This window comes from Anas platyrhynchos, chromosome 1 (genome assembly GCF_047663525.1).
Source record: "Anas platyrhynchos isolate ZD024472 breed Pekin duck chromosome 1, IASCAAS_PekinDuck_T2T, whole genome shotgun sequence".
Taxonomy (NCBI): domain Eukaryota; kingdom Metazoa; phylum Chordata; class Aves; order Anseriformes; family Anatidae; genus Anas; species Anas platyrhynchos.
This window is the reverse complement of record NC_092587.1, coordinates 34,705,090-34,728,224: the sequence shown is the minus strand read 5'-3', so window position 1 is coordinate 34,728,224 and position 23,135 is coordinate 34,705,090. Positions and strand designations below refer to the sequence as shown.

At 37.5% G+C, this 23,135-nt stretch overlaps 1 protein-coding gene across 7 annotated transcripts in view; it reads left to right on the top strand.

Moving 5' to 3' along the window:
• Nucleotides 1–19,394, top strand: part of TAFA2 (TAFA chemokine like family member 2) — a 198,019-nt gene extending 178,625 nt beyond the window's left edge. For 3 of the 7 annotated variants that reach the window (XM_027456517.3, XM_072034317.1, XM_027456521.3), the window contains exons 5-8: nucleotides 5,085–5,286; nucleotides 5,809–5,927; nucleotides 7,154–7,394; nucleotides 17,239–19,394. In XM_027456517.3, coding sequence (XP_027312318.1) covers nucleotides 5,085–5,171 — 87 coding nt within the window. In that variant the 3' untranslated portion in view covers nucleotides 5,172–5,286; nucleotides 5,809–5,927; nucleotides 7,154–7,394; nucleotides 17,239–19,394. The other 4 variants (XM_072034327.1, XM_027456538.3, XM_027456549.3 and 1 more) reach the window with 4 other exon arrangements.
• The last annotated feature ends 3,741 nt before the right edge of the window (nucleotides 19,395–23,135 follow it).

The following is a 23,135-nucleotide window of genomic DNA, read 5'->3' as shown; positions in this document are numbered from 1 at the left end:
GAATAGAAACGATAACATTTTCTGAAGTGAAGCTAGCTTTTTGTATTTGTCAGTGATGATTGTTTTGATATACCATCATGATTCTTTCCTATTGAAGAACTGTATTTTTTTAGGATGTTGAAACACTAATTTTTTGGACACTTGGACATTTTGATGGAAATAGCATCCCTGGACTACACATGTTGTAGTTTCCTAAGTATAGCTTTCAAGAAAGTTTGAGTGAATTACCAGTTTTCAGGGCTATGCAAATCACTGAATCCCTTAAAAATAGCTACTGTATGCCAAATTTACTTTAACATGAAGTTGGCAGGCGTAGTTCTACCCTATGAAAAGGTTCCTGTTTCAAGTCTGGTTCAATTCTGGTTCTGTTTCAAGTCTGAATAGGTTCCTTTTTCAGTGCATTTAACATGAGTTTTGGCCCACAGAAATCTAGGCAAGCAATATTCCTCCCCCCTCCCCCAAAAAAAAGCATACAGAAAAAAAAAAAAGGCAAAATAATCAAATATAAAACAAGTTATAATGAAAAGGGTTAGAGGAGGGATTAAAAGGGGGTTAAGGTAGTGAAAGAGGCCACTTTTAGTGAAAGAACATGCATAGAGAGTTTGCCACAAGACCAGATAACAGAGATAGTACAATGTGCTATGCAAATGCTTTGAGGTGGAAGTAATAGTTCAGTACTGAATTTTCTCAAAAACATTTGACCCTAAATACAGGAAATCTAAATCATTTACTAAATTAATTACAAAACATAGTGAAATGCAGAAGTTAGCAATCCAGTGCTGTATGATGTCACATGCTGGACCTATTTTCCAGTTTTGCCTTAATTATCTTTCATTTCATACTTGCCACGTCTGCAACATAAATATGGACTTCTTGACTTGATTACCAGGTGTAAAAAAGGAACTGTCCCAAATCCACTGAAATATGACAAAACAAACAAACAAACAAACAAACAAGTCCAATGCATCCCAGAAAGTTATGAAATAGGCTCATAAAAATTGGAATGATGAAAATTTTAATTGCTTTTTATTTAAAGTTTGAAATGTTTTAAGCAAAATCATGAACTGCAAAAGACAGTGAAGCTTGTTGGACACATCAAGGTATGCAAACATTCAACCCAGAAAATTTTCTATCTCAAATTTTGTTTGATTTGTGTCCTAAAGATACCGATATTAAGGACTGAAAGTGAAGAACATCAAAAGAGGGACTGGATTAAGGGCAACGTTTATAGGTATAGCTCTTTTGAACAGAAGGCATTTCTATTTTTTTCAAAGTAGCAGAATTTAATTGCCTAGGTTTGCAATTTTCTTTTTTTCTTTTTTTTTTTTTTTAAAATTTCTGTCCCCAGCTGCAACTCCTTGTGAGTACTCTGGGTCTTGTCTCTGGGTTACACAGGGCTATTCTTTTTTTTTTTTTTTTTTTTTTTTTTGAGCAGGTACACTGTACAAATCATGAAAAATGAAATCTTTTGCAATCCTTTCATCACACTCATAGTGTTAGTAATATATGTTATAGAATATGCATTTTTATGAGGGGATAGTTTTTCTTAAGGTAAGACTGCAGCAAGCATCCATTGTAAATAAGTATTTTAGCTTCTCCAGAACCTGAAAATTAATGGAATTAATGTGAAATCAAATGAAAATATTTTGCCACTGCTACAGAAAAAACACAAATGGATTCAGTTGCATGTCATTAATTAAATAATTGCTAATTTTTGCAAGCGTTACTTTCTTCCACGTGGGAATCCTCCAATCCATCAGTCCAGTTGAGAGGTTTTCTGCCTTTGTCCCAAAAGATTCTACCTGTGATTTTTTTTTTTTAAATTTTTTCTTCTTCTTCTTTTTATTGTTTCTTTATTTTTTTTTCTCCCCAGTTTTTCCTTTGCTGGCACATTTGAGCAAACTAACCTCATGACTGAAGAATAATTTTCTGCCTCTGTGATGGAAAGTAAGAATGAGTTCTGAAAGCTGAATGAAAATTACTGGTTTTCTCCACTACTCTACAAAGTAGAAAAGGTCTGGCACCAAAATCAAAGATGTTTCCACTCTCATTTGCAGTTTCCTTGCCCTTTCAGAACTGTGCAGAGGATATTCTTTGAATATCTAGCAGTCCTTTTAAACTGTCATGGGAAATCTTTATCATCTTTTAGAACCTCATAAGTTACCATATAGGAAGATGATTTTCAAATGCCAGTATGATATGAGTCATGCTGGGATGCTCTAAAACTACTGCCCTTCCTTGTCTCATCCTCCTTTTTGGTCTGTGAGGGCTTTGGATCATTTCTGCAAGTCAGAAACATTGCATTTCAGCTCAGAGGGATGAGAGGATTCTGAAACTTGGCATTACATGCAAAAATAGTTGCAGGCAGAAGTCTTGCCTCTATATGGCAGAGGCTTCACAAACTATACATCACTGATCATCTATAGAAATGATCTGAGGGGTGGAAAGGTGGCCCCCAACTGTCCAAAAGGTATCACTTTAAATTCTCCCAAATCTCATAATTTTCTTGAGGTATTTCTTTACTCATTTGGACTACTTATAAAATCTCATATGTTCTACCCTGTTTCAGATCTGCTTTTCTGCCTTCTAATAGTCAGACAGAAATAGATAGTAATGAATACCAAATAGAGAAAGTGTCATACAAAGCATTTTACACAATCATCTTGTGGAGTAGTGAAAAGTTCTCAAACCAGTTGGAATTAGATTATTATTATTACAGTAATGAAGATAGTCCTGTCCTATAAAAGAAGAATTCAAATTTAAGCAAAAAATGTATTTCTGGCAAGAACAAGTGAAAGATTGATCTCTAGGACTCAATTTAAAGAAAAAAAAAAAGAAAAAAAAAAGAAGAGGAACAACATCAGATTTATTTCCATACGAATTTCAAAACTGTTCATGTTTTCATAGCCTATTATTTACTCCTTCTTCCACCTTAATGAAGATCATGTTCATCTCAGGAAAGACACGGCTGCTGTACATAGAGAAAAGACTCCAAAGGACTATATATGTTTTAAAAGTAGATGTTGTCTTCTTATACTGCTTTCTGATACAATATTAGCATATACAGATGATTTAGTCTCAGAAACTACAGTCCTAATGACTATCATCGAACACCTTCCATATCTGTAGTGAGAAATGTCACAGAGCTCTAAAGTGGAGATTTGGGGCAAAGCTATGAAATATCCAGTTCACCATGACTTCTTTGTATCATGTGACCATATGACCTGTAGCATTATGTTGGCAAGACCTCTTCACCAGAAGTGAATATATGTCTCCCAGTTTATGAAGTTGGATATGATATCAAGTGAACAATGAATTTTTTCTAAACAACCTGTATCTATACACTCAAGACAAATAGAAGATTCAAGAATTTTCATGGAGCTTCATATTTTAAGAGGTCCAAAGCATCTGTGCCTCTTCAGGTTTAAGAATACCAGGAAATATTTTACTAATGCCAGAAAGAAGAAAACCAGCTTTTTCCTATATCTTGAATTCAAGCTTTGTGGCTCAGCAACACATCCCTGCTAGAAGACCAAAGGATTTATCTCTGCTTGTTCTTTTACCAACTTTGGCAAATGCACTGAAAAATCACAGAAATTGTTCTAGAATTTTGAGATCCCTCTCTCCTGCTTTGTTTTTAGAGTGATATTGGAAAGAAAAGAAAAAGCGTATTTATCATCTTCAAGGCATCTTTCTGATTCCAGTTGCCAATACTTATTGTTCAACATTGTACACAAAAAAAGGAACAAGAAACATTTTTCTAGAATGCAACTTGTCGTCTTTGAAGCTGATGACTTGCAAAGCCAATTTATTCTGGAGTCTTTCAAGAGATTACTATTCAAGAGTCCTTTTTATCTCTCTTGACCTTAAATCACAGCACTGTTACTTACCTTCCGGAAATTTTTGAGCCTTTCGGTTTTTCCTTCTTTACTTGAGAATTCTGGTAACTAATTGTGATTAGCTGCTCTGATTCATTCATGCTTATCTTGTCTCGGGTTGTGTACTAGTCAGGGGATAATGAGAAGACACGGATATGTCCAGGTTCTTTAAGAAACACAAATTAAATGCCAAAGCAAGTTCTTAGTTAAACGTATAATTTGTCTTTTCCTTAGACAGAATACATCTTTTCTGTGTACTATGAAGTCCAAAAAAATAGTATTAAAGTGATCCCCAGTACACAGGAGTTATACAAAGTTGTAACTTTCACTTGGAAATTTCCATAATACTCAAGCAAGAAAAAATTTCTGCTCACTTCATGAGTGACGACAGTAACTTGCATCAGTTTATCTTGAGTTTGGGAAAAATGCCAGGGAAGACCATCAAAGCCATCATTTTCTGAAACTAATATCAACGTGATATGCTATCTGCTTCCAAGAATGTCACAGAAACTTGTGAGTTCTACATGTCATAAGTGCAAAACAATGACAGTGAAATTTGTTGTCTACATGCTACTTCAAGCATGGATGGTACATTCGCTCTGTTTTGTGCTTTATGTATTTATTTACTTTATTTAAATCAACAGTAGTGGTTTCTCTTTTTCATTCTTTTTCTCTAATGACCAAGATGACGACGATAATTAGTTGGAAATGAGCAACTCTGACTACTTCCTATTGAACCAGACTTTACATATTTTTCCCTAGGCAGTGAGAGATCATACTAATTGTTCATCTATGAGAGCTTTTAGGTGAAAAGCCTTTCAATCTTCACTTTTCCTGCTTCTATTAAGACTTCTATTAAGGGTGACAGGGATTTTTCTGTTATCCTTTAAATCTGCCACCTTTCTTCTGTTTCTTACCCGTATTAGAATGATAGTGTGATGGGTACTCAGACTGGAGAAAGGTAAAATTAGATTCCCTTAAAATAATTTTATATTCTCTAGATGGGTACCCACTACTCTGTCAGCACCCACTACTTTGCCTAAAATTTCTCTGATCATGGGAAAGTCTCTTCATTTGGAGATTCTAAATGGATAGAAAAAGAGGAAAATGATCGAAGTGTTTCAAGTTGATGACTGATTCATTGTTTTTAAACATTTTTTTTTCCTGCCTGGATATTGCTCTGCTGTTTTCTAACTTGTTTTTTAGTTGTCTTATATTCCCTCAGCTGTGGCAGTATTCGTGGAGCCAAATCTGAGTGCACTACCTCAAAATGCCAGCAGTGGAAGCTGGTAATCAAGAGGGGAAAAATCACCAAAGGAATCTCTGACGCTTGGGACAAAGGCAGAAAACACATCAGTACTGCACTAGCAGAGCAGCAGGTACCCTCATAGAGAAGATAAAATTACAGGTAAGGAAATAATTTATGTTTCTCTTTTGATCTCATCCAAATGGCTTATTGTCCATTCAAAATCCCTGGAAAAATAACACACCTAGGGATAACACATTACTGGGGATAATTTGAAATTGAATCTTACCCAATTTCTGGAAAAATACATTACAAGTTGGAAATACAGTTTACGTATTAGGCAATTTAAAACCTGATTATTTATTTATTTATTTATTTATTTATTTATTTATTTATTTAATATTAGAGTACTAGTTTGTTAGAGGTTTCCCTTTCCAGTCAATAAAGTAGGTTAGTCAGGTTAGTTAGGCTCTTTAGGTTAGTCAGATAAGATTAGTGAAAGACTCTGTTCCCATCTCTGCTTTTCCCTTCACTTTTCTCACAGTTGGTAGGGTAGTATGAATTTATAATGCTTCAGTTTGCCTATCTGTTAAAAGGAATGAGTTTATTTTTATCTTCCATTTGAGGTGACTAGATGATGTAAAAGAGAAGAAAATTACATTTATTTAATTAATTGTCTTGCAGTCTTTTATGCCGCTATGCCGCAGTCCCACTATGGAGTTGTGATCACCACAAAAACCACAAGAGGATATATCCTTGTCTGAATTACAACAGTTATTATCTGTTACAGAAAGTAAAATAAGGTTTACATTTAAGTCTTCTTTCAATATAAAACTGTTGCTTGTAAATGAAAAATTTTGTGAAGTTATAAGAATTTTAACATAAACTTGATTTCTCTGCTGAGTTATAGATTCATTGAGAAAGTTTAGTTATTTGCATTGTAGTGGCACTAATTTTTGGAAAAAATAATAATGAAATGCATTTGAAAAAGTAATGAATTAGATTTATCCTTAACATAACTCATATGTCTTCATCACTTATACACTATAATAATTGTCCCAGTGGTCTGTATCATTTATGTTGATTTTGTAAACTATCAGGTTCAAGGAAATATAAATCCAGAGCCATATTTAATTGTTTTATAGTATTGAAATGTGTACAGATCTTATTAAATCAACATGCTATCCAAGTTATCAGTTTAAGATTGTAATAGAGGTTTCTAATGATCTACGGCAGGACATTTAAGTTTAAAGGCATAAAAGAAAAAGAAGAAAAAAGAGAAGAAGAAAATAATTATCTATCTGTTGTAAGCATTGTTTAAAGAAATTTAGGTGACTTTTTGAGGTATTGTGTACCCCTTTTCAGAAGAAATCTTTATCAGCAGGTCCAAAAACTATCTCAAATACTTAGATCGGGAAGTAGCTGCCTGAATTGAATAGCGTGTTTTGAAATGTGAAATGTCATCTGTTCCTTTATGATATTTCCTGTAGCTTAATAACCATAGAAATGACTATAAATAGAGTTGTCCTCAGAATGATCAAATTTTTCAAACTTTACACTTTTTTTTTTTGTTGTTGTTTGTTTTGTTATTATATATATGGAAAGAACACACTCAAATCTTTCATTTGGAAGAAAATACATTCTGACCTCATGCCTCTTTTCTGTGTCACAGGTCTATTCATGGATTTATTTTCAAATACCTTTTCAATTACTGTTTTATAATAGTTAAGAATTGCTGATATGCTTGCAAAAGTGAGAACCAATGCTACCTATCCACTTCTATTTGATTTTGGTGACAGATCAGTGAGTTTGAATTTGAGTATGTTTAAAACTTTTCCTTTGAGATTATTGTTATTGTTTGGGGTATTTTTTGAGACCATGCTAATTGAATTTACTCTGGTTATGAAATGTTTTTTCCTGTCTTTCTGCACTTTTACTTATAAGTTAAAGAAAATTCCATCTATTCCAATTTTGTGTTCTATAACTAATTCCATAATAGTGTAGTACTTGACATGTGTTTGTTTCTTAGGCAAACGTGTAAAACTCTTCAAGTCCGAATGGAGAAGTAGAGAAAGGAGGTTTCTGCTGTGCCTGATGACAATTTTTGATTTTTCCACACACACAAAATATTCTGGCTCCACGTTGGAGCACTAGTTGCACTAGTCTTGGTCGGATTCTAAGGAAGGGCCAGAACGTTCGTTGAGGAATAAAGAGTCAAACCACTCCAGAAAATGTGTTCCAGCCCTGGTTTATTACTCACAGAGCAGCAGGTGTGTACAAATACAGGTTTACACAGTATTAAGAGGAATTGTTGTACCTTACTCTTCATTGTAGTTACTGAGTTTGCTACAGATGCCCAGGAATCATTGTTTATTTGGGCAGGACTCCAGGAGGGTGGTTGTGCCGTTAAGCAGCTCCACTGCATCAGTCAGATGCTTTTGGGAGCCTTTAAACATCTTTCTTCACTCCCTCTCCTTTCAAATTGATGAACATGTGTTTCTCACTCTCATAGGAATGAGAAGCATGAAAAGAGAACAGTGCTTAATAAGGAAGTACTTGGTACATTCAGCTAGGTGGTGCTTCATAGTTGAAAGTTCAGTATTTCATATTGGATTACTTACAATTTAGAAAAAGATGGGAAAGGGGATTTCTACTATATCCCCATGATACAGTAGATGTTGTCTGTTTAATCTTAAAACCATGCTTAATATGAAGAACTCAGTTGTTTTCAGAAATGTATGCCATACTCTAAACCACTTTACTTCTACCTATTTTTCCAGACCTAACTGTAAGATCGCTTGGCACATGCTTAGTATACATGGAGCAGTTGGAAAGCTCAATTTACATATGAAAGCCCTTTTAAATTTTTAACAGTGATTGTCTAGGTTCACATTTTTTAACCCCCAAAATTTCCTGCTGAAATCATTAAGAGTGGTGGAAATTAAATATCTGTATCACGAAATACAGAATTATTCTTCAAATAGCATGGTGTGCAATGAGTTTTCAGTATTTTGTTTCTTTCTAATGGACAGTCCTAAGCACGAGAATTATCACAAATGCAATTCTGATTAGTCACAGTGTAATAAAAGCAAGAAAGAATTAAGAACTTTAGAGTCTGGTACTTATCAAAACCATTAAAAACTTCAGGGCCATTTAACTCTACTGGGAAATGCCCTATTTAATTAATAAAATGAGCTAGATTTGTTTGCCAAAAGACATACCTGAGGATCTAGAATTCTAAAGTGTTCTGTTACAGGCTTTCAAATATGTTTAGACACACTTTTCATACTGCAGTGCCTAAAATAAACTTGAGAGAAACAATTAATGCTTTTGAGTCTTGATATCAAAAGATAAGTATGGCTGAAGTATTATGGGGCAGGAATAAAACATTTGAAGACTTGAAAAAAATGTCTATGAATACTTAACCCTCACTGAAGGTAAATGAATTCATATAGTTATCATTACATATTTTTTCAAAACTGCTCAAAAATCACTTAAATTTTGCCTCTTGTCACTAACCCAAGCAAAATAATGGTCTGTGATATTGAAAGAATGACCTGTTTCACAATGCTCAGTTCTCTGCTGCAGTTACTTTATGAAACATACCCCTGAAATACGGTTGAACCACTTTAACTATTGTCAGACTTTTGAAATGCTTTCTTGTACCTCCAGAAACTATCATAGACATCCAGATCCTAGATCCTACATCCTAGATCCACACCTATCTACTATTAATTGCATATTTTTGCCCTATTGCAAAAATATCTTTTACATCTCTTTTTGTCCAGCTTCACCATTAATTAGAAAATAAATTACAGGATTTTCATGCTGTGAGGAAATTGTGAGCCTGTTCTTTGTTTACATTTGCTAAGTACTTTTGAGTATCACAGGTACAAGCTAGCACTTTCCAAGTCTAGAATGCTGATCTGTTTCAGGAAATAAACATGCGCAAGTTGCAATGCAAATTGTCACTTGCCTTCATAAGCCACATATGAATAACAGTGCATGACAAACACACTGTATGAAATTTGAAGTCACAGGAATGAGTAGGCTTCCATCTGTTCAAAATATTAATTTCCATCCTGAACTTTCATTTTCAGAGGGTATAAGAGGAAAAATTGACAGATACTTGTTTCTGGTTATATGGGCACTTCTGGGCTTTTTAATATTAATATTAAGCTTTCAGTACCAAAACAAGTTGTTTCTGGCATGGAAAAATATGACTGATATAACTCTCTTAAAGTCTATTCTGTTTTAGGAAATATTTGCTAAATAATTTTTATTTATTTTTTTTGGCTCTGTTTTACTGATTTTTCGGGTGCTACTTGATGTTCATTGTGAGGAAGAATATAAAAATAAGGGCACAAGGGACATTGAAGTGAACTGCATAAATATAAGGGCTTTCTTGGTACATGATCTCTGTTTAATCTCCAAGACGTGTCTTGGAGGACAATCCATTGAGGCATTGAATGCTTGGAGGCATTCTCATAATGTGTTTAAAAAACTATTTAAGGGGTTCTTGTGACATTCCCCATATTTAGCTTGTCTCATGTTGTCCATTAAACATATTTGTGAGATCCTTTTTATTTTTTTAAGAAATACCCCCACCATTTTTGTTTTCCATGATCTTTTAAAATTTTGCAGAAGAATGCTATGGGTGCCGAGATGGCTTTTCTTTGCCTCATGAAATTACATATAGCACAGTGTGAGTTAGTCATTGTTAAAAATATGTGATTTTGTTTCTCTGTCTTACATATCTGAAAAAGAAGAAGAAGATAGCTTGATTCCTGAGTATACTCAGACAACACACAGGATATGACCATAGACATAATCCTATGCTATAAAGTTGATGGAACAATTCTGATTAAAAAGGAAACAAACAAACAAACATACAATCCCCCCCCCCCCTCCCCCAATAAAACTGTATTAAGTTCTTCCTGTCTCTTACATTTGTTTATGTCGTTTGGCTAAAATCCAGAACAGAGGGTCAGTCCATCATACTGCTGAATTATATTAGGGTTGCAAAAGCACCCATAGATGTCAAGTTCCTAACTTTTAAGCACTGAACTTACAAACTCATGAGTTTGTTTTAATATACATGTAGACTTTGTGTATAGTCTGTGGTAAACATATAAAAAAATTGATTGAGCTGACAGTCAAAAAATTAGTAACGTAAAAAAGTATGTTATGAAATATTCCAGCATACACTGACTTTAACATATCTTACCTTCTTCTAATAATTATTAAACAATTAATAATTAATTTCATGCCTCATTTGCATGTGAGTGCTATTCCATAGTTAGAAAATATTTTATGATAGATTTATTTCTATAAGAAATAAATGATTTGTGCTATGCCTAATTGTGACCCTGTAACTTTGATGCTTGGGGGTATGACAGTTAGGAAAAGTACTTTTCTATTTCAAAAACATTCACTCAGTCATTCTTTACATCCTATAATCTTGATAAGAATGGAGGCTGTCCAGAAGATCTCTTGAGCTGTTAGTTTTTCTAACATGCTGCCTCTGAGATCACTTCATCTCTGGTCCATTCTGGGTTACACTGACAAATATGTTTTACTGAAAGACTGAATCTGTTTGGAACATTTATTGACAAGAAGAAATGTGAAAATAATCTGTTATGTTTATTTTATATATTCTTGTTTTAAAATGAGACAAGTGAGTTCACATACAATTACAGCCTGTTTACAGTGGCCACTCACTTCTTTAAATTAAAAGCCTGCAACTGCAAAGTAATTATATTTTAATTGTACATTTAGCACAAGAAAGTGAAGAGAGTCTAATGCATTATATTTGTGATATAACAACAGTGTGGAAAAAATATTAGCATAAAGGGAGTAATTATGTTCCAAGAATGAACAAATTAATTAAAATCAATATCTAGGATGCTTAAAGGTATAAGTATTTTTTTTATTATTTTTTTTTTACTATTTTTTTATTTGTGCTGTTAAGCAGTAGCAAAGCTAATGTTCATACACATTAATTATTAAGTGAAAAATTGATTAGACTTGATTTGCACCCATTCACTATATTACAGTTCTCTTAGGATTTTAGAGATCAGACATACCACTCTCAGTCCCTCTTTCATTTTAAAGACCTTTGGCACAATACCTTGCTTCCCAGCTACTCAAACCAAACAGCTTTTACTTTGTCCAAAATTAAGCATTTCTGGGAATAACATCATTAGATATTAGCTAAAATTTCCCTTCTTCACTATGAAATTTTCCTTAACATCTGAGAGGTCTATTCTCTCCTTAATGTGTATGGATGTATAAGTTCCATTAATGGTAATGGCTGATATGTACTTGCTTATTACAGGTATTACCTTACTACATAGAGGCCAATGCGGACCACTATGTGTGTTACTCAGAGTAGCAATGTATGAACTGTACATTAAGGAAGAAAAAAAAAAGAAAAAGGAGGGCAAGTGGAATAATAAAAATTCTGTTAAGGTGTTAAGTTAAAAACTCCAATTATGTAATTGTAAAATCTAGGAATACACAGCTTGACTTCCTATGCTGTTTGTATAAACAAGATGACCTTTGTATAGTGTTAGACACCTGATGTAAATCAGAGACTTGAATGGTTTTCAGATTTTTTTTCTTTATTTCAGCTGTTTATCCTATGCAGTAGTGTTTGTTGCTTGTATAGTGATATTTTCACAACACCGTTGTAGAGCTAAATTCAGGGAGCAGATAGGCCTGCAGATTATGATTTTAATGTGTTTCACTCTGTCTTCAGTGACTGAAGAGGACACATTTAGACTTTCAAACAGCCATGTGACTGAGCCGTCATGTATGTCTGAAATTACTTTCTGCTAGCTACCCATACCTTAGTGCATACATTGGTAGAGCTGGACATTATAGAAATAATAATGGTTGAGGTTGGGATCTGGTCCAAACCTATATTCAAGCAGGGGCACCTAGAGCAGGCTGCCCAGGACAATGTTCAGGCAGCTATTAAATGTCTCCACAGCCTTGGTGGACAGCCTGCTCCTGTGCTCAGTCACCTTCAGAGTGAAATGTTTTCTCATGTTCAAAGGGAACCTCCTGTGTTTCAGTTTTTGTCCCGGCATGGAGCACCACAGAAAAGATCCTGTCTCTCTTCACCCTCCCTTTTCACCCTCCCATTAGGTATTTATACACATATATATATACAAGATTGCCCCCTGAGCTTCCTCTTCTCCAGGCTGAATAGGCCCAACTCTCCCAGCCTCTCAAAGGACTGGTGCTTTTGTCCCTTGATCATCTTGATGGCCCTACATTGGACTCTGTCCTATATGTGCATGATTCTCTGCTTGGGGGCCCTGAACTGGACACAGCCCTCCAAGTGTGGCCTCACCAGTGCTGAAAAAAGGAGAAAGCACCTCCCTTGACTTTGCTTAATACAGCTTGGGTTACCTTTAGTCTTCTTTGCTACAAGTGCACATTGCTGGCTCATGAGCAACTTGGTCTCAAAAGAGAACTGTTATCCTCTCTTTTCAATAACAAATATTTATTTGTTATTTTTTTTTATCTGCATGCATGTAGGCAGAACAGATAATTTGACTGAGTTGCTGTGCCTGTGCCTGTCCAGTTATGCCTTTGAGGAAACGTTCTTCTGGTTCTGCTTAGTTTCTGGTCTAGAAACGTGTGGTATAGAAATGTGGTATAGAAACTACAGGTTTCTACAGGATCAAAGGTGCTTTGATCCTGCATCTATATGGCCTTTCTGGGAGTCTCACATCATTTTATCTGTCTTCAGTGTGCTTTGCATCAGCCGATTTACCGAAGTTTTTTATATACCTATGTCTGTATATCAAGCGAAGCTAATAAAATTCGACCTGAAGATAGGATCAAACTCCATATTTTACATTACATATCTCAGTGGCACCTGGATCCAATCACAAAATCACAGAATTTCTAGGTTGGAAAAGACCTCAAGATCGAGTCCAACCTCTGAGCTAACACTAGCAGTCCCCACTAAACCATATCCCTAAGCTCTACATCTAAACGTCTTTTAAGGACTTCCAGGGATGGTGAGATCACGTGGGATCACGTGGGAGAACAGACCAACCCCCACCTCGCTACAGCCTCCTTTAAGGTATCTGTAGAGAGCAATAAGGTCGCCCCTGAGCCTCCTCTTCTCCAGGCTGAACAAGCCCAGCTCCCTCAGCCGCTCCTCATAGGACTTGTTCTCCAGACCCCTCACCAGCTTCGTCGCCCTTCTCTGGGCTCTTTCAAGCACCTCGATGTCCTTCTTGTAGTGAGGGACCCAAAACTGAACACAGTACTCGAGGTGCGGCCTCACCAGAGCCGAGTACAGGGGGACGATCACTTCCCTAGCCCTGCTGACCACACTGCTTCTTATGCAAGCCAGGATGCTGTTGGCCTTCTTGGCCACCTGAGCACACTGCTGGCTCATATTCAGCCGACTATCCACCAATACTCCCAGGTCCTTCTCCGCCAGGCAGCTTTCCAACCATTCCTCTCCCAGCCTGTAGCTCTGCTTGGGGTTATTGCACCCCAGGTGCAGGACCTGGCACTTGGCCTGGTTGAACTTCATGCAGTTGACCTCAGCCCATCGGTGCAGCCTATCCAGATCCTCCCGCAGAGCCTCAAGCAGATCGACACACGCACCTAACTTGGTGTCATCTGCAAACTTACTGAGGGTGCACTCAATGCCGTCATCCAGATCATTGATGAAGATATTAAAGAGGACCGGCCCCAGCACCGAGCCCTGGGGAACGCCACTAGTAACCGGACTCCAACTGGACTTGACTCCATTTACCACGACTCTTTGGGCCCGGCTATCCAGCCAGTTTCTAAGCCAATGAAGCATGTGCCATTCCAAGCCAAGAGCAGCCAGTTTCTTGAGGAGAATGCTGTGGGAGACGGTGTCAAAAGCCTTGCTGAAGTCAAGGTAGACCACATCCACAGCCTTTCCCTCATCCACCAAGCACGTCACTTTGTCATAGAAGGAGATCAGGTTCGTCAAGCAGGACCTGCCTTTCATAAACCCATGCTGACTGGGCCTGATCGCCTGCTTGCCCTGCAAGTGCTGCGTGATGACTCTCAAGAGAGAGTCCATGAGCTTCCCTGGTACTGAAGTCAAACTGACAGGCCTCTAGTTCCCTGCGTCTGCCCTACGGCCCTTCTTGTAGATGGGCGTCACGTTTGCTAGCCACCATTGAACTGGGACCTTCTCCGATGGCCAGGACTGCTGATAAATGATGGATAGTGGCTTGGCCAGCTCCTCTGCCAGTTCTCTCAGTACCCTTGGGTGGATCCCATCCGGCCCCATCGACTTGCGCACATCCAAGTGCCATAGCAGGTCGCCAACCAGTTCTTCATGGATAGTAAGGGCCACATTCTGCTCCCCATCCCCTTCCACCAGCTCAGGGTACTGGGTATCCAGAGAACAACCGGTATTGCCGCTAAAGACTTAAGCAAAGAAGGCATTAATCACCTCCGCCTTTTCCTCATCTTTTGTAAAAATGTTTCCCTCCGCATCCAGTGAAGGATGGAGATTCTCCTTAGTCCTCCATTTTGCGTTGATGTATTTGTAAAAAGATTTTTTGTTGTCTTTAACAGCAGTAGCCAGATTGAGCTCCAGATGAGCTTTGGCCTTTCTAATTTTGTCCCTGCACAGCCTCGCAACATCCTTGTAGTTCTCCTCAATAGTCTGCCCTTTTTTTCAAATATTATAAACCCTCTTTTTTCTCCTAAGCTCAAGCTGCAACTCTCTGTTGAGCCAGGCCGGTCTTCTTCCAAGCCGGCTCGTCTTTGGGCACGTGGGGACAGACCGCTCCTGCGCCATTAAGATTTCCCTCTTGAAGAGTGCCCAGCCTTCCTGGACTCCTCTGCCCTTCAGAACCGTGTCCCAAGGGACTCTATCAACCAGTGTCCTGAGCAGCACAAAGTCAGCCCTCTGGAAGTCCAATACAGCGGTTTTACTGGTCCCCTTCCTGGCCTCGCCAAGAATAGAGAACTCCACCATTTCGTGGTCACTCTGCCCAAGACAGATCCCAACCACCACATCTCCCACCAGTCCTTCTCTGTGAAGAGAAAGTCTAGCCGGGCACCACCCCTGGTAGGCTCACTAACCAGCTGCATCAGGAAGCTATTTTCCACGCTCTCCAGAAACCTCCTAGACTGCTTTCTCTAGGCTGTGTTGTGCTTCCAGGGTATGTCAGGGAAGTTGTAGTCCGCCATGAGAACAAGCGCCAACGATTTCGCAACTTCTGTCAGCTGCCTGTAGAACTCCTCATCCATCTCCTCATCCTGGTTCGGCGGTCTATAACAGACCCCGACCAGGACGCTAGCCTTGTTGGCCTCCCCACCGGTCCTAACCTTCCCGCCGATCCTAACCTTCCCACCGATCATAACGCATGAGTAGAATTCCAGTAACACACATAGGCAAAACCCCAAACAAAATGAAGCAAAGCACAAAACAACTACCAAAGCAAGCAAGCAAGCAAACAAAGAAAAACCCCCAACCAACCAACCAACCACCACCACCACCACCAAAAACACAATAAGATGAAGTGTCAGCCTTTTGGGCTTTGTTACAGAGCATAGAAATATGTTGCTTGACTTTTAAATTAATTCTTTATTATTTTTTCAGGCAATCTTCCACTATAGAAAGGCTCACATGAGGCAGTTTCCAACAGCAAGAACAAAAAAGAAGAGCAATGAAATAAACTATCTCCTGTATCATAAAACCCACATAGCACAATTTTATTATGGCCTCCCTAAATGCAGTTCCTAAGCAAAAAATGTAGTGAAGGCAAACTGAAGTAATGAACTCCTAGAACAATCCTTTTAATATTCTGCTCCATGTTCTCTGCAGAGCTGATGAGAGCTGTATGCAAACAGTTTTGCTGAGGGCAAAAGAATGTTTCATCATTAAGGAGCATGACCCTTCTCTCTGAGATCAAAATGAAGAGCATATGCCCTTTGATGTCCTAAAGTGTTATTGTGACCGATTCTATTGGGTTGTTCATCACAAGTTGGAATGTTGTCCCCTGACACTACTAGATATTAAAATGTTACGTGATCATTAATTGTACCCACTGACACAGCAGAAATATTCCTCGATGTTATGTTTCTTTTATATGACAGATTTTTAATATATTTTCTTTCTTTCTTTCTTTCTTTCTTTCTTTCTTTCTTTCTTTCTTTCTTTCTTTCTTTCTTTCTTTCTTTCTTTCTTTCTTTCTTTCTTTCTTTCTTTCTTTCTTTCTTTCTTTCTTTCTTTCTTTCTTTCTTTCTTTCTTTCTTTCTTTCTTTCTTTCTTTCTTTCTTTCTTTCTTTCTTTCTTTCTTTCTTTCTTTCTTTCTTTCTTTTTCTTTCTTTCTCTCCCCAGTGTTTATAATCCTAACAGGAAAAGTCCAATTACTGTGAAATGTTTTGCTTTCCTCTCTTTTTCTGTGATCCTTCTGTTCCACTCTTGTTTCACGCTAGGCTGGGTGAAACCACTCTAAGTGAAATCCTTGATAGCTATTTTCTACCTTGCATATATCAAGATTTATCTATCTTTTGTTTATGTATGCATGGTTTTTGTTCTGTTTCACCACTAAGTGGTTATTGCTTGCTAAAATATATGTAGCACTTAACAGAACATTGCATTGTCAAGTAGCATGCAAGGAATGGAAGAATACATCTCCAATATCAGTCACCGTTATACCGAATGGCTAACATTTTAAAAGCATTTTTGTTACCATGCAGTTCTAACCCTGAAAAAGATGCACAAGATATGGAAAGTTTCCTTAAAACCAATGCTTTTAACATTTGTGGGTTGATGATATGGGACCTTCAGATTTTATTTTCAATTATATTTTTATGTATGGTCACATTTTGGTTTCTCCTTGTCAGGTCCAACTCCAACAAAGCACTTAAACACACATTTTAACTTGGGGAGCATCCCTGTCTAAAATAATTGGGAATTATTCACTTATTTAAAAACAATTGAAAGTCCTTTGCTGGATAGAGATCTTATTTTTCAGTCTCAGTTTCCAGTACTTCAGAAGTAGATTCTCTATGTACATTTTGATTTTCTGATTTGTTTTCTTTTTTTTTTTTTGTCTATTTTTTTTTTTTTTTTTGTCTTTACAGGTAACCCGATAGCTAAAGACAAATCAAGTCTTAAGGCTGATAACATTAATTCCTCCAGGCAATCGCTGAAGTGAAATTTTATACTGCTGGGGTGTATCCTTCAGAATCAATTGTTTCAATGAGAACCTGGTTTGCGATCAGCAACAGCCTTGAGATCAAAACTACAGGAAAGTTATTTTGAACTTCTTTGTCACAAAGATTTCAATGGATTGAACTGTATACACTTGCAAAATTGCACTTGCTGAGGAATTTGCAGCTGTAACCTCAAGAGGTGATATTCAAAATGTGCAGAAAAGCAGCAATCATTTGGATTCTCCATTCCAGACTGGTGACTTTTCATCCTGAAGAAACCAACCTCCAAAATGTATTGGTTCCTTCTCTTTAAAATTGTCCACCTGGTCCACCATTCAGATTGCTGGTGGGACTGCACACTGCTTTAATTAATTTCTGTTGCAGAATTTGTCCTCTGGCATGGCGCAGTTTTAGACATTTTTATTTGTATTCTAATCTTGGAGCTCTGAAGGGTACATATTTCAACATCTTGAAGTTGCTTTTGTTATAGGAATGGAAATATATATCCATTGTTAATAATTATTGTTGACAAGTAATAGTTATCTGAATACATCAGTCATATTATAATGTATAGTCAGGTTGACATGTTTCCCTAAGGCTAACCAACTACTGCAGCTCTTTGGCAGTTAAAAAAGTAGTGGTCAAAACTCAATTACCACTTCCATTATAAGGCATTTTATACCGTTAAGATATACATTTCAATTTAGTTTGAAGGAGATGAGTGTTCCTGTACTTTACTTTCCTAACCTTTAATTCATTGAAATTCATGGTAAGCAGTCAAAGACAGTATTTCATCCCTTTTTCTAAAGGTAGGCAGGGTTGTAAATGAGGTTTGCAATTATGAAATTAGATGGTAATCATTCAGAATTTTTCTCTTTTTGTTAAAAAATAAAATCTCTTGCTTGAAACTAAGTACTGTTGGATGCTTATGTAGATGTCTGCTCACTCTCTTTGGTATAAAGGAAAAAAATCTTAGTGCCCCCCCATATTCACAGTTCATCAGTATTTTGCTTGTTTACTGTCATTCAATTCATACCTGATCCATGCCAAATTCACATTTACTTTTTCTTTAATTTTCTATTTCAGTAGCATTTTTTTGAACTTTGTGATGTGCTGTTACATTTTAAAAAATCCTCAATATTTAAAGGCCTTAAACATCTATGAGCTTTTTTTCTAAGTTATTACAGAATGTATAATTTTATACTCCATTTAATGTATATTGTACCATCTGTAATATTGATAGAACTGAAATTTGGCAATTTCTTTTAGTGACACTACATAAGCATGCTGGCTTACAGAGTAAGGGAGTTCTGACTGTATGCTTTGGTGCATTAAATAAAAACCACACACACTTAGTGGTAGTCAAAATATATATATGGGGTCAAGCTTATTTAAAAGTCCTGTGTGGTTACCAGACTCTCAGAAGAAGAGGGAAACAATTTTATCATTACAAGCCATTGACATGGCTAGGTAGTTTTATATTAAGTTCCATGATGGATGAACACCCTGGAGTGCTCTGCCTCTCACGGTATCCCCTGCTGTTCCCAAACCATTTCATTACCTTTGTTGTATTACTGCACAGGAGAGTTAAATAAAATAAATGATTGTTCAGAATAAAATTGAGAAGTATATTCTATCATTCTGCTGAAAAATAATCAGAAATGTTGTCAGAGAAAGATATTATTTTCTGATTAAGTTTTAATTAGGATAAACTGTAGCAGCAACTAGGTATCTCAGTATGTTATGATGGATTAATATTGTATGGATTTGTGCTAGCAGGTGCAGGACAAGAAGGTAGCATCTTAAAAAGATTGAGACGGTACCAAGTATAAATGTGCTATTTTGTAAAATCTGGATATGGCCTGTCTTTGGTCAAAAATCTGCATCATGCTTCTCAAAATTTGTTTTATTTGGTTCTTTGTTCTTAAACCAACATTGAAAATACTGTATTATATACAAGTGTAACACATGCATATCAATAAGTGAAAATAAATGGATTTTCAAATATACTGAATAGATTATCTGCAGTAGATTACTGTTGTGAATATTCATGACAAGTGAATAAAATTGTGATATAAAATAGAGTAACCTACATGGATGTTCGTTTTGAAGATCTATTCTGTTTGCCCATGTAACAAGTAACTTTGTTCAGGGAGTAGGAATCTCAAGGGTTAATTAATTTTGTATTTCTTCTGTAGGGCGAGGAATATCTCCCACCACTTTGAAAGGTTCTTCTCCAAAGGAAATTGATCAAATGCAACTGTTTAGCATTATCATGGGGAATTCAAGTGAGCATATTGTTGTTTTCAGACAATATTAATTTTTTTTTTTTTCCCCACAAAATTCCTGAAAATCTTAAATTTACACCTTTTCAGTGTCAATGTAACATGGTAGATATTATTGAAATGGTAATGTTTCAGTTTAATTTGTTGCTGTTAAAAAACAATCAAACTAGTCCAACACTGGTCTCTGGTGGTCTGTCTCAGAGCAAACTGGAAAGTTGAGATGTCCATAGTGTCTGTTTTAGTAGACAGTGTCTGTCTTTGGACAGAGTATGTGTGACTAGATCAGTTATGGGTATTCATATCATAGGAATCTGGAGATTAATTCTGCTTCAATTTATTTTATGTTTTATTCCTTATATTCTACTTTCTAGATTATTTGATGTACCCAGCTTCATCTGATGGCAAAGATGGTCGGGCATAATAATCAGAGGAAAATCCATGTTACCTTTTGAATTTAGTAATCATCAAGAGCTCTGAATCATAGGAGATTATGTGGTCTCAGTCTGCAGTTCCATATGGCAATGCACCATTAGGGAAAGAAAATTCACTGCTTTGTTCAAGCTTTTTGAAATGAAATGCATTGGATTAGTTCAACTAAACAAAAATGAAATCTTGAGACGAGTCTTAATGAAAAAACTTCCAAACTAAATCTAGTAAATATAAAATAGGGCTTAAAAAAAACATTAAAAAAAACTGCATTAGGTAGGTCTGTTCTGAAACTAAAATTGTATTATAAAGCTTGATATTTGGTTAGGTTTCATAAAAATATAAGCAGTTTTGTTGTTATTGCTTTTTTCCACATGATGATTGTATGGCTGGCTTTTATAGCTGTCCAGATAATGCATGGATGTCAGTAACAACAACAACAACAAAAGGTGATTGGCATCCTTTTCTGTTGATTTACTGCCTCCTCCTTCATGCCCTGAATTTTACAAATCTGTTGTTAACCAAGATAAGGGAACATAGTTTTGGTCTATAACAGCAAAGTTGCCTTAATCTCTAGTTTCTTTCTGCCAATAGATAGAATCACAGAATCACAGAATTTCTAGGTTGGAAGAGACCTCAAGATCATCGAGTCCAACCTCTAACCTAACACTAACAGTCCCCACTAAACCATATCCCTAAGCTCTACATCTAAACGTCTTTTGAAGACTTCCAGGGATGGTGACTCCACCACATCCCTGGGCAGCCCGTTCCAGTGCCTAACAACCCTTTCAGTAAAGAAATTCTTCCTAACATCTAACCTAAAACTCCCCTGGCGTAACTTTAGCCCATTCCCCCTCGTCCTGTCACCAGGCACATGGGAGAACAGGCCAACCCCCACCTCGCTACAGCCTCCTTTAATGTACTTATACAGAGCAATAAGGTCACCCCTGAGCCTCCTCTTCTCTAGGCTGAACAAGCCCAGCTCCTTCAGCCGCTCCTCATAGGACTTGCTCTCCAGACCCCTCACCAGCTTCGTCGCCCTTCTTTGGACCCGCTCAAGCACCTCGATGTCCTTCTTGTAGCGAGGGGCCCAAAACTGAACACAGTACTCGAGGTGCGGCCTCACCAGAGCCGAGTACAGGGGGACGATCACCTCCCTAGCCCTGCTGGTCACAGTGTTTCTGATACAAGCCAGGATGCCGTTGGCCTTCTTGGCCACCTGAGCACACTGCTGGCTCATATTCAGCCGACTGTCCACCATCACTCCCAGGTCCTTCTCTGCCTGGCAGCTCTCCAACCATTCCTCTCCCAGCCTGTAGCTCTGCTTGGGGTTGTTGCGCCCCAGGTGCAGGACCCGGCACTTGGCCTTGTTGAACTTCATACAGTTGACCTCAGCCCATCGGTGCAGCCTATCCAGATCCTCCTGCAGAGCCTTCCTACCCTCGAGCAGATCGACACACGCACCTAGCTTGGTGTCATCTGCAAACTTACTGAGGGTGCACTCAATGCCGTCATCCAGATCATTGATGAAGATGTTAAAGAGGACCGGCCCCAGCACCGAGCCCTGGGGAACGCCACTAGTGACTGGCCTCCAAGTGGACTTGGCTCCATTTACCACAACTCTTTGGGCCCGGCTATCCAGCCAGTTTCTAAGCCAATGAAGCATGCGCCAGTCCAAGCCAAGAGCAGCCAGTTTCTTGAGGAGAATGCTGTGGGAGACGGTGTCAAAAGCCTTGCTGAAGTCAAGGTAGACCACATCCACAGCCTTTCCCTCATCCACCCAGCGCGTCACTTTGTCGTAGAAGGAGATCAGGTTCGTCAAGCAGGACCTGCCTTCCATAAACCCATGCTGGCTGGGCCTGATCGCCTGCTTGCCCTTCAAGTGCCTCATGATGACTCCCAAGAGGATCTGCTCCATAGGTAGCTCTATAGCAAAACATGTCACACCTGAACAATATGATGTCACTAAATGATTTCTCATGGTTTCAGTGGTATTAAATGGAATAATGAGAATTACCTAATCACTTGGTTAGTCTTCATAATACAGTTTGTGTCCTGAAAATTTTTTGTTTATACTTTTATACCACGAGAAACTATTTCCACATTGCATCTTTGAACTTGTTTCCATAAGATGTTACATAATTTTCAGCTACCACTTACAGTCATTCATTGCAAATATTTTAGAAAAAATGTCTTCCATGGCTGGGTTTTTTGAATCTTCTGTATTCATGCACTTGTTATGTGGTGATTACAAGAGGTAGTATATAAAAAGGCTTAATTTTCGACTTTTTTTTTGACAGGTGATGGCAAGTGTTGCCAACATCTGTTAATCCAAAACTAACTTGAGACTGTCTGGCAAGAGGACCATTGCTAGTGACAGCTGTGAACTATTTTATAAGGCAATGATTCTGTTCTTTGTCAGACTTCTGTCAGTGGGATGCCAGGCCAGGCAAAACCATTGTAGTATATTTTCATCACCAGAGATGTGGGTTATGGGCTGTGGATTCTGCATACTGTTAGCATCATGTAGAAGTCTGGGCTGGGGCTTCGTGTGGTGGTGGCAGAAGGTCCTTTGGTCTGTTCTCCAGAATGGTAGAAAAGTCTGTCTTCTGTCTTCAGGATTTGCCCAGACTAAATAAATGGCATGGTGCCTTGGTGATTCCAACCAGGTTTGAATAAGGCCTTCAGCTGAAGTTAAGAGTGTTCATCATTTTGCTTAGAAAATTCTGAATGAGCAAGTTTATTAAAGTTCATATGCCTATTGAGATTAATGATTAAACAGCCTTCCCTCTATTTCTGGTTCCTCCTTGCTACCACACAGGTAATGTTATATGGCAATGGGAAGAGAAATCCATTTATTCCTTGCTCATATATTTTCTTGACTAAATATCACTAATCAAAACAATATTATCTATGACTGAACATATAGACATGAAATATAGCTGTTTTTTAGCTCTGAAAACAGTTATTGCCTAACCAAGTTCAAGAAATAGCTTCTGTAATAGAAGTATTATTGCCCATATGTAACCCTCACTGTTAAAGTTCCATATTAAAATCTTTAAATTACATTTATATTAATAACTATAAAATTCTATTTAGATTTTCTACAACGAC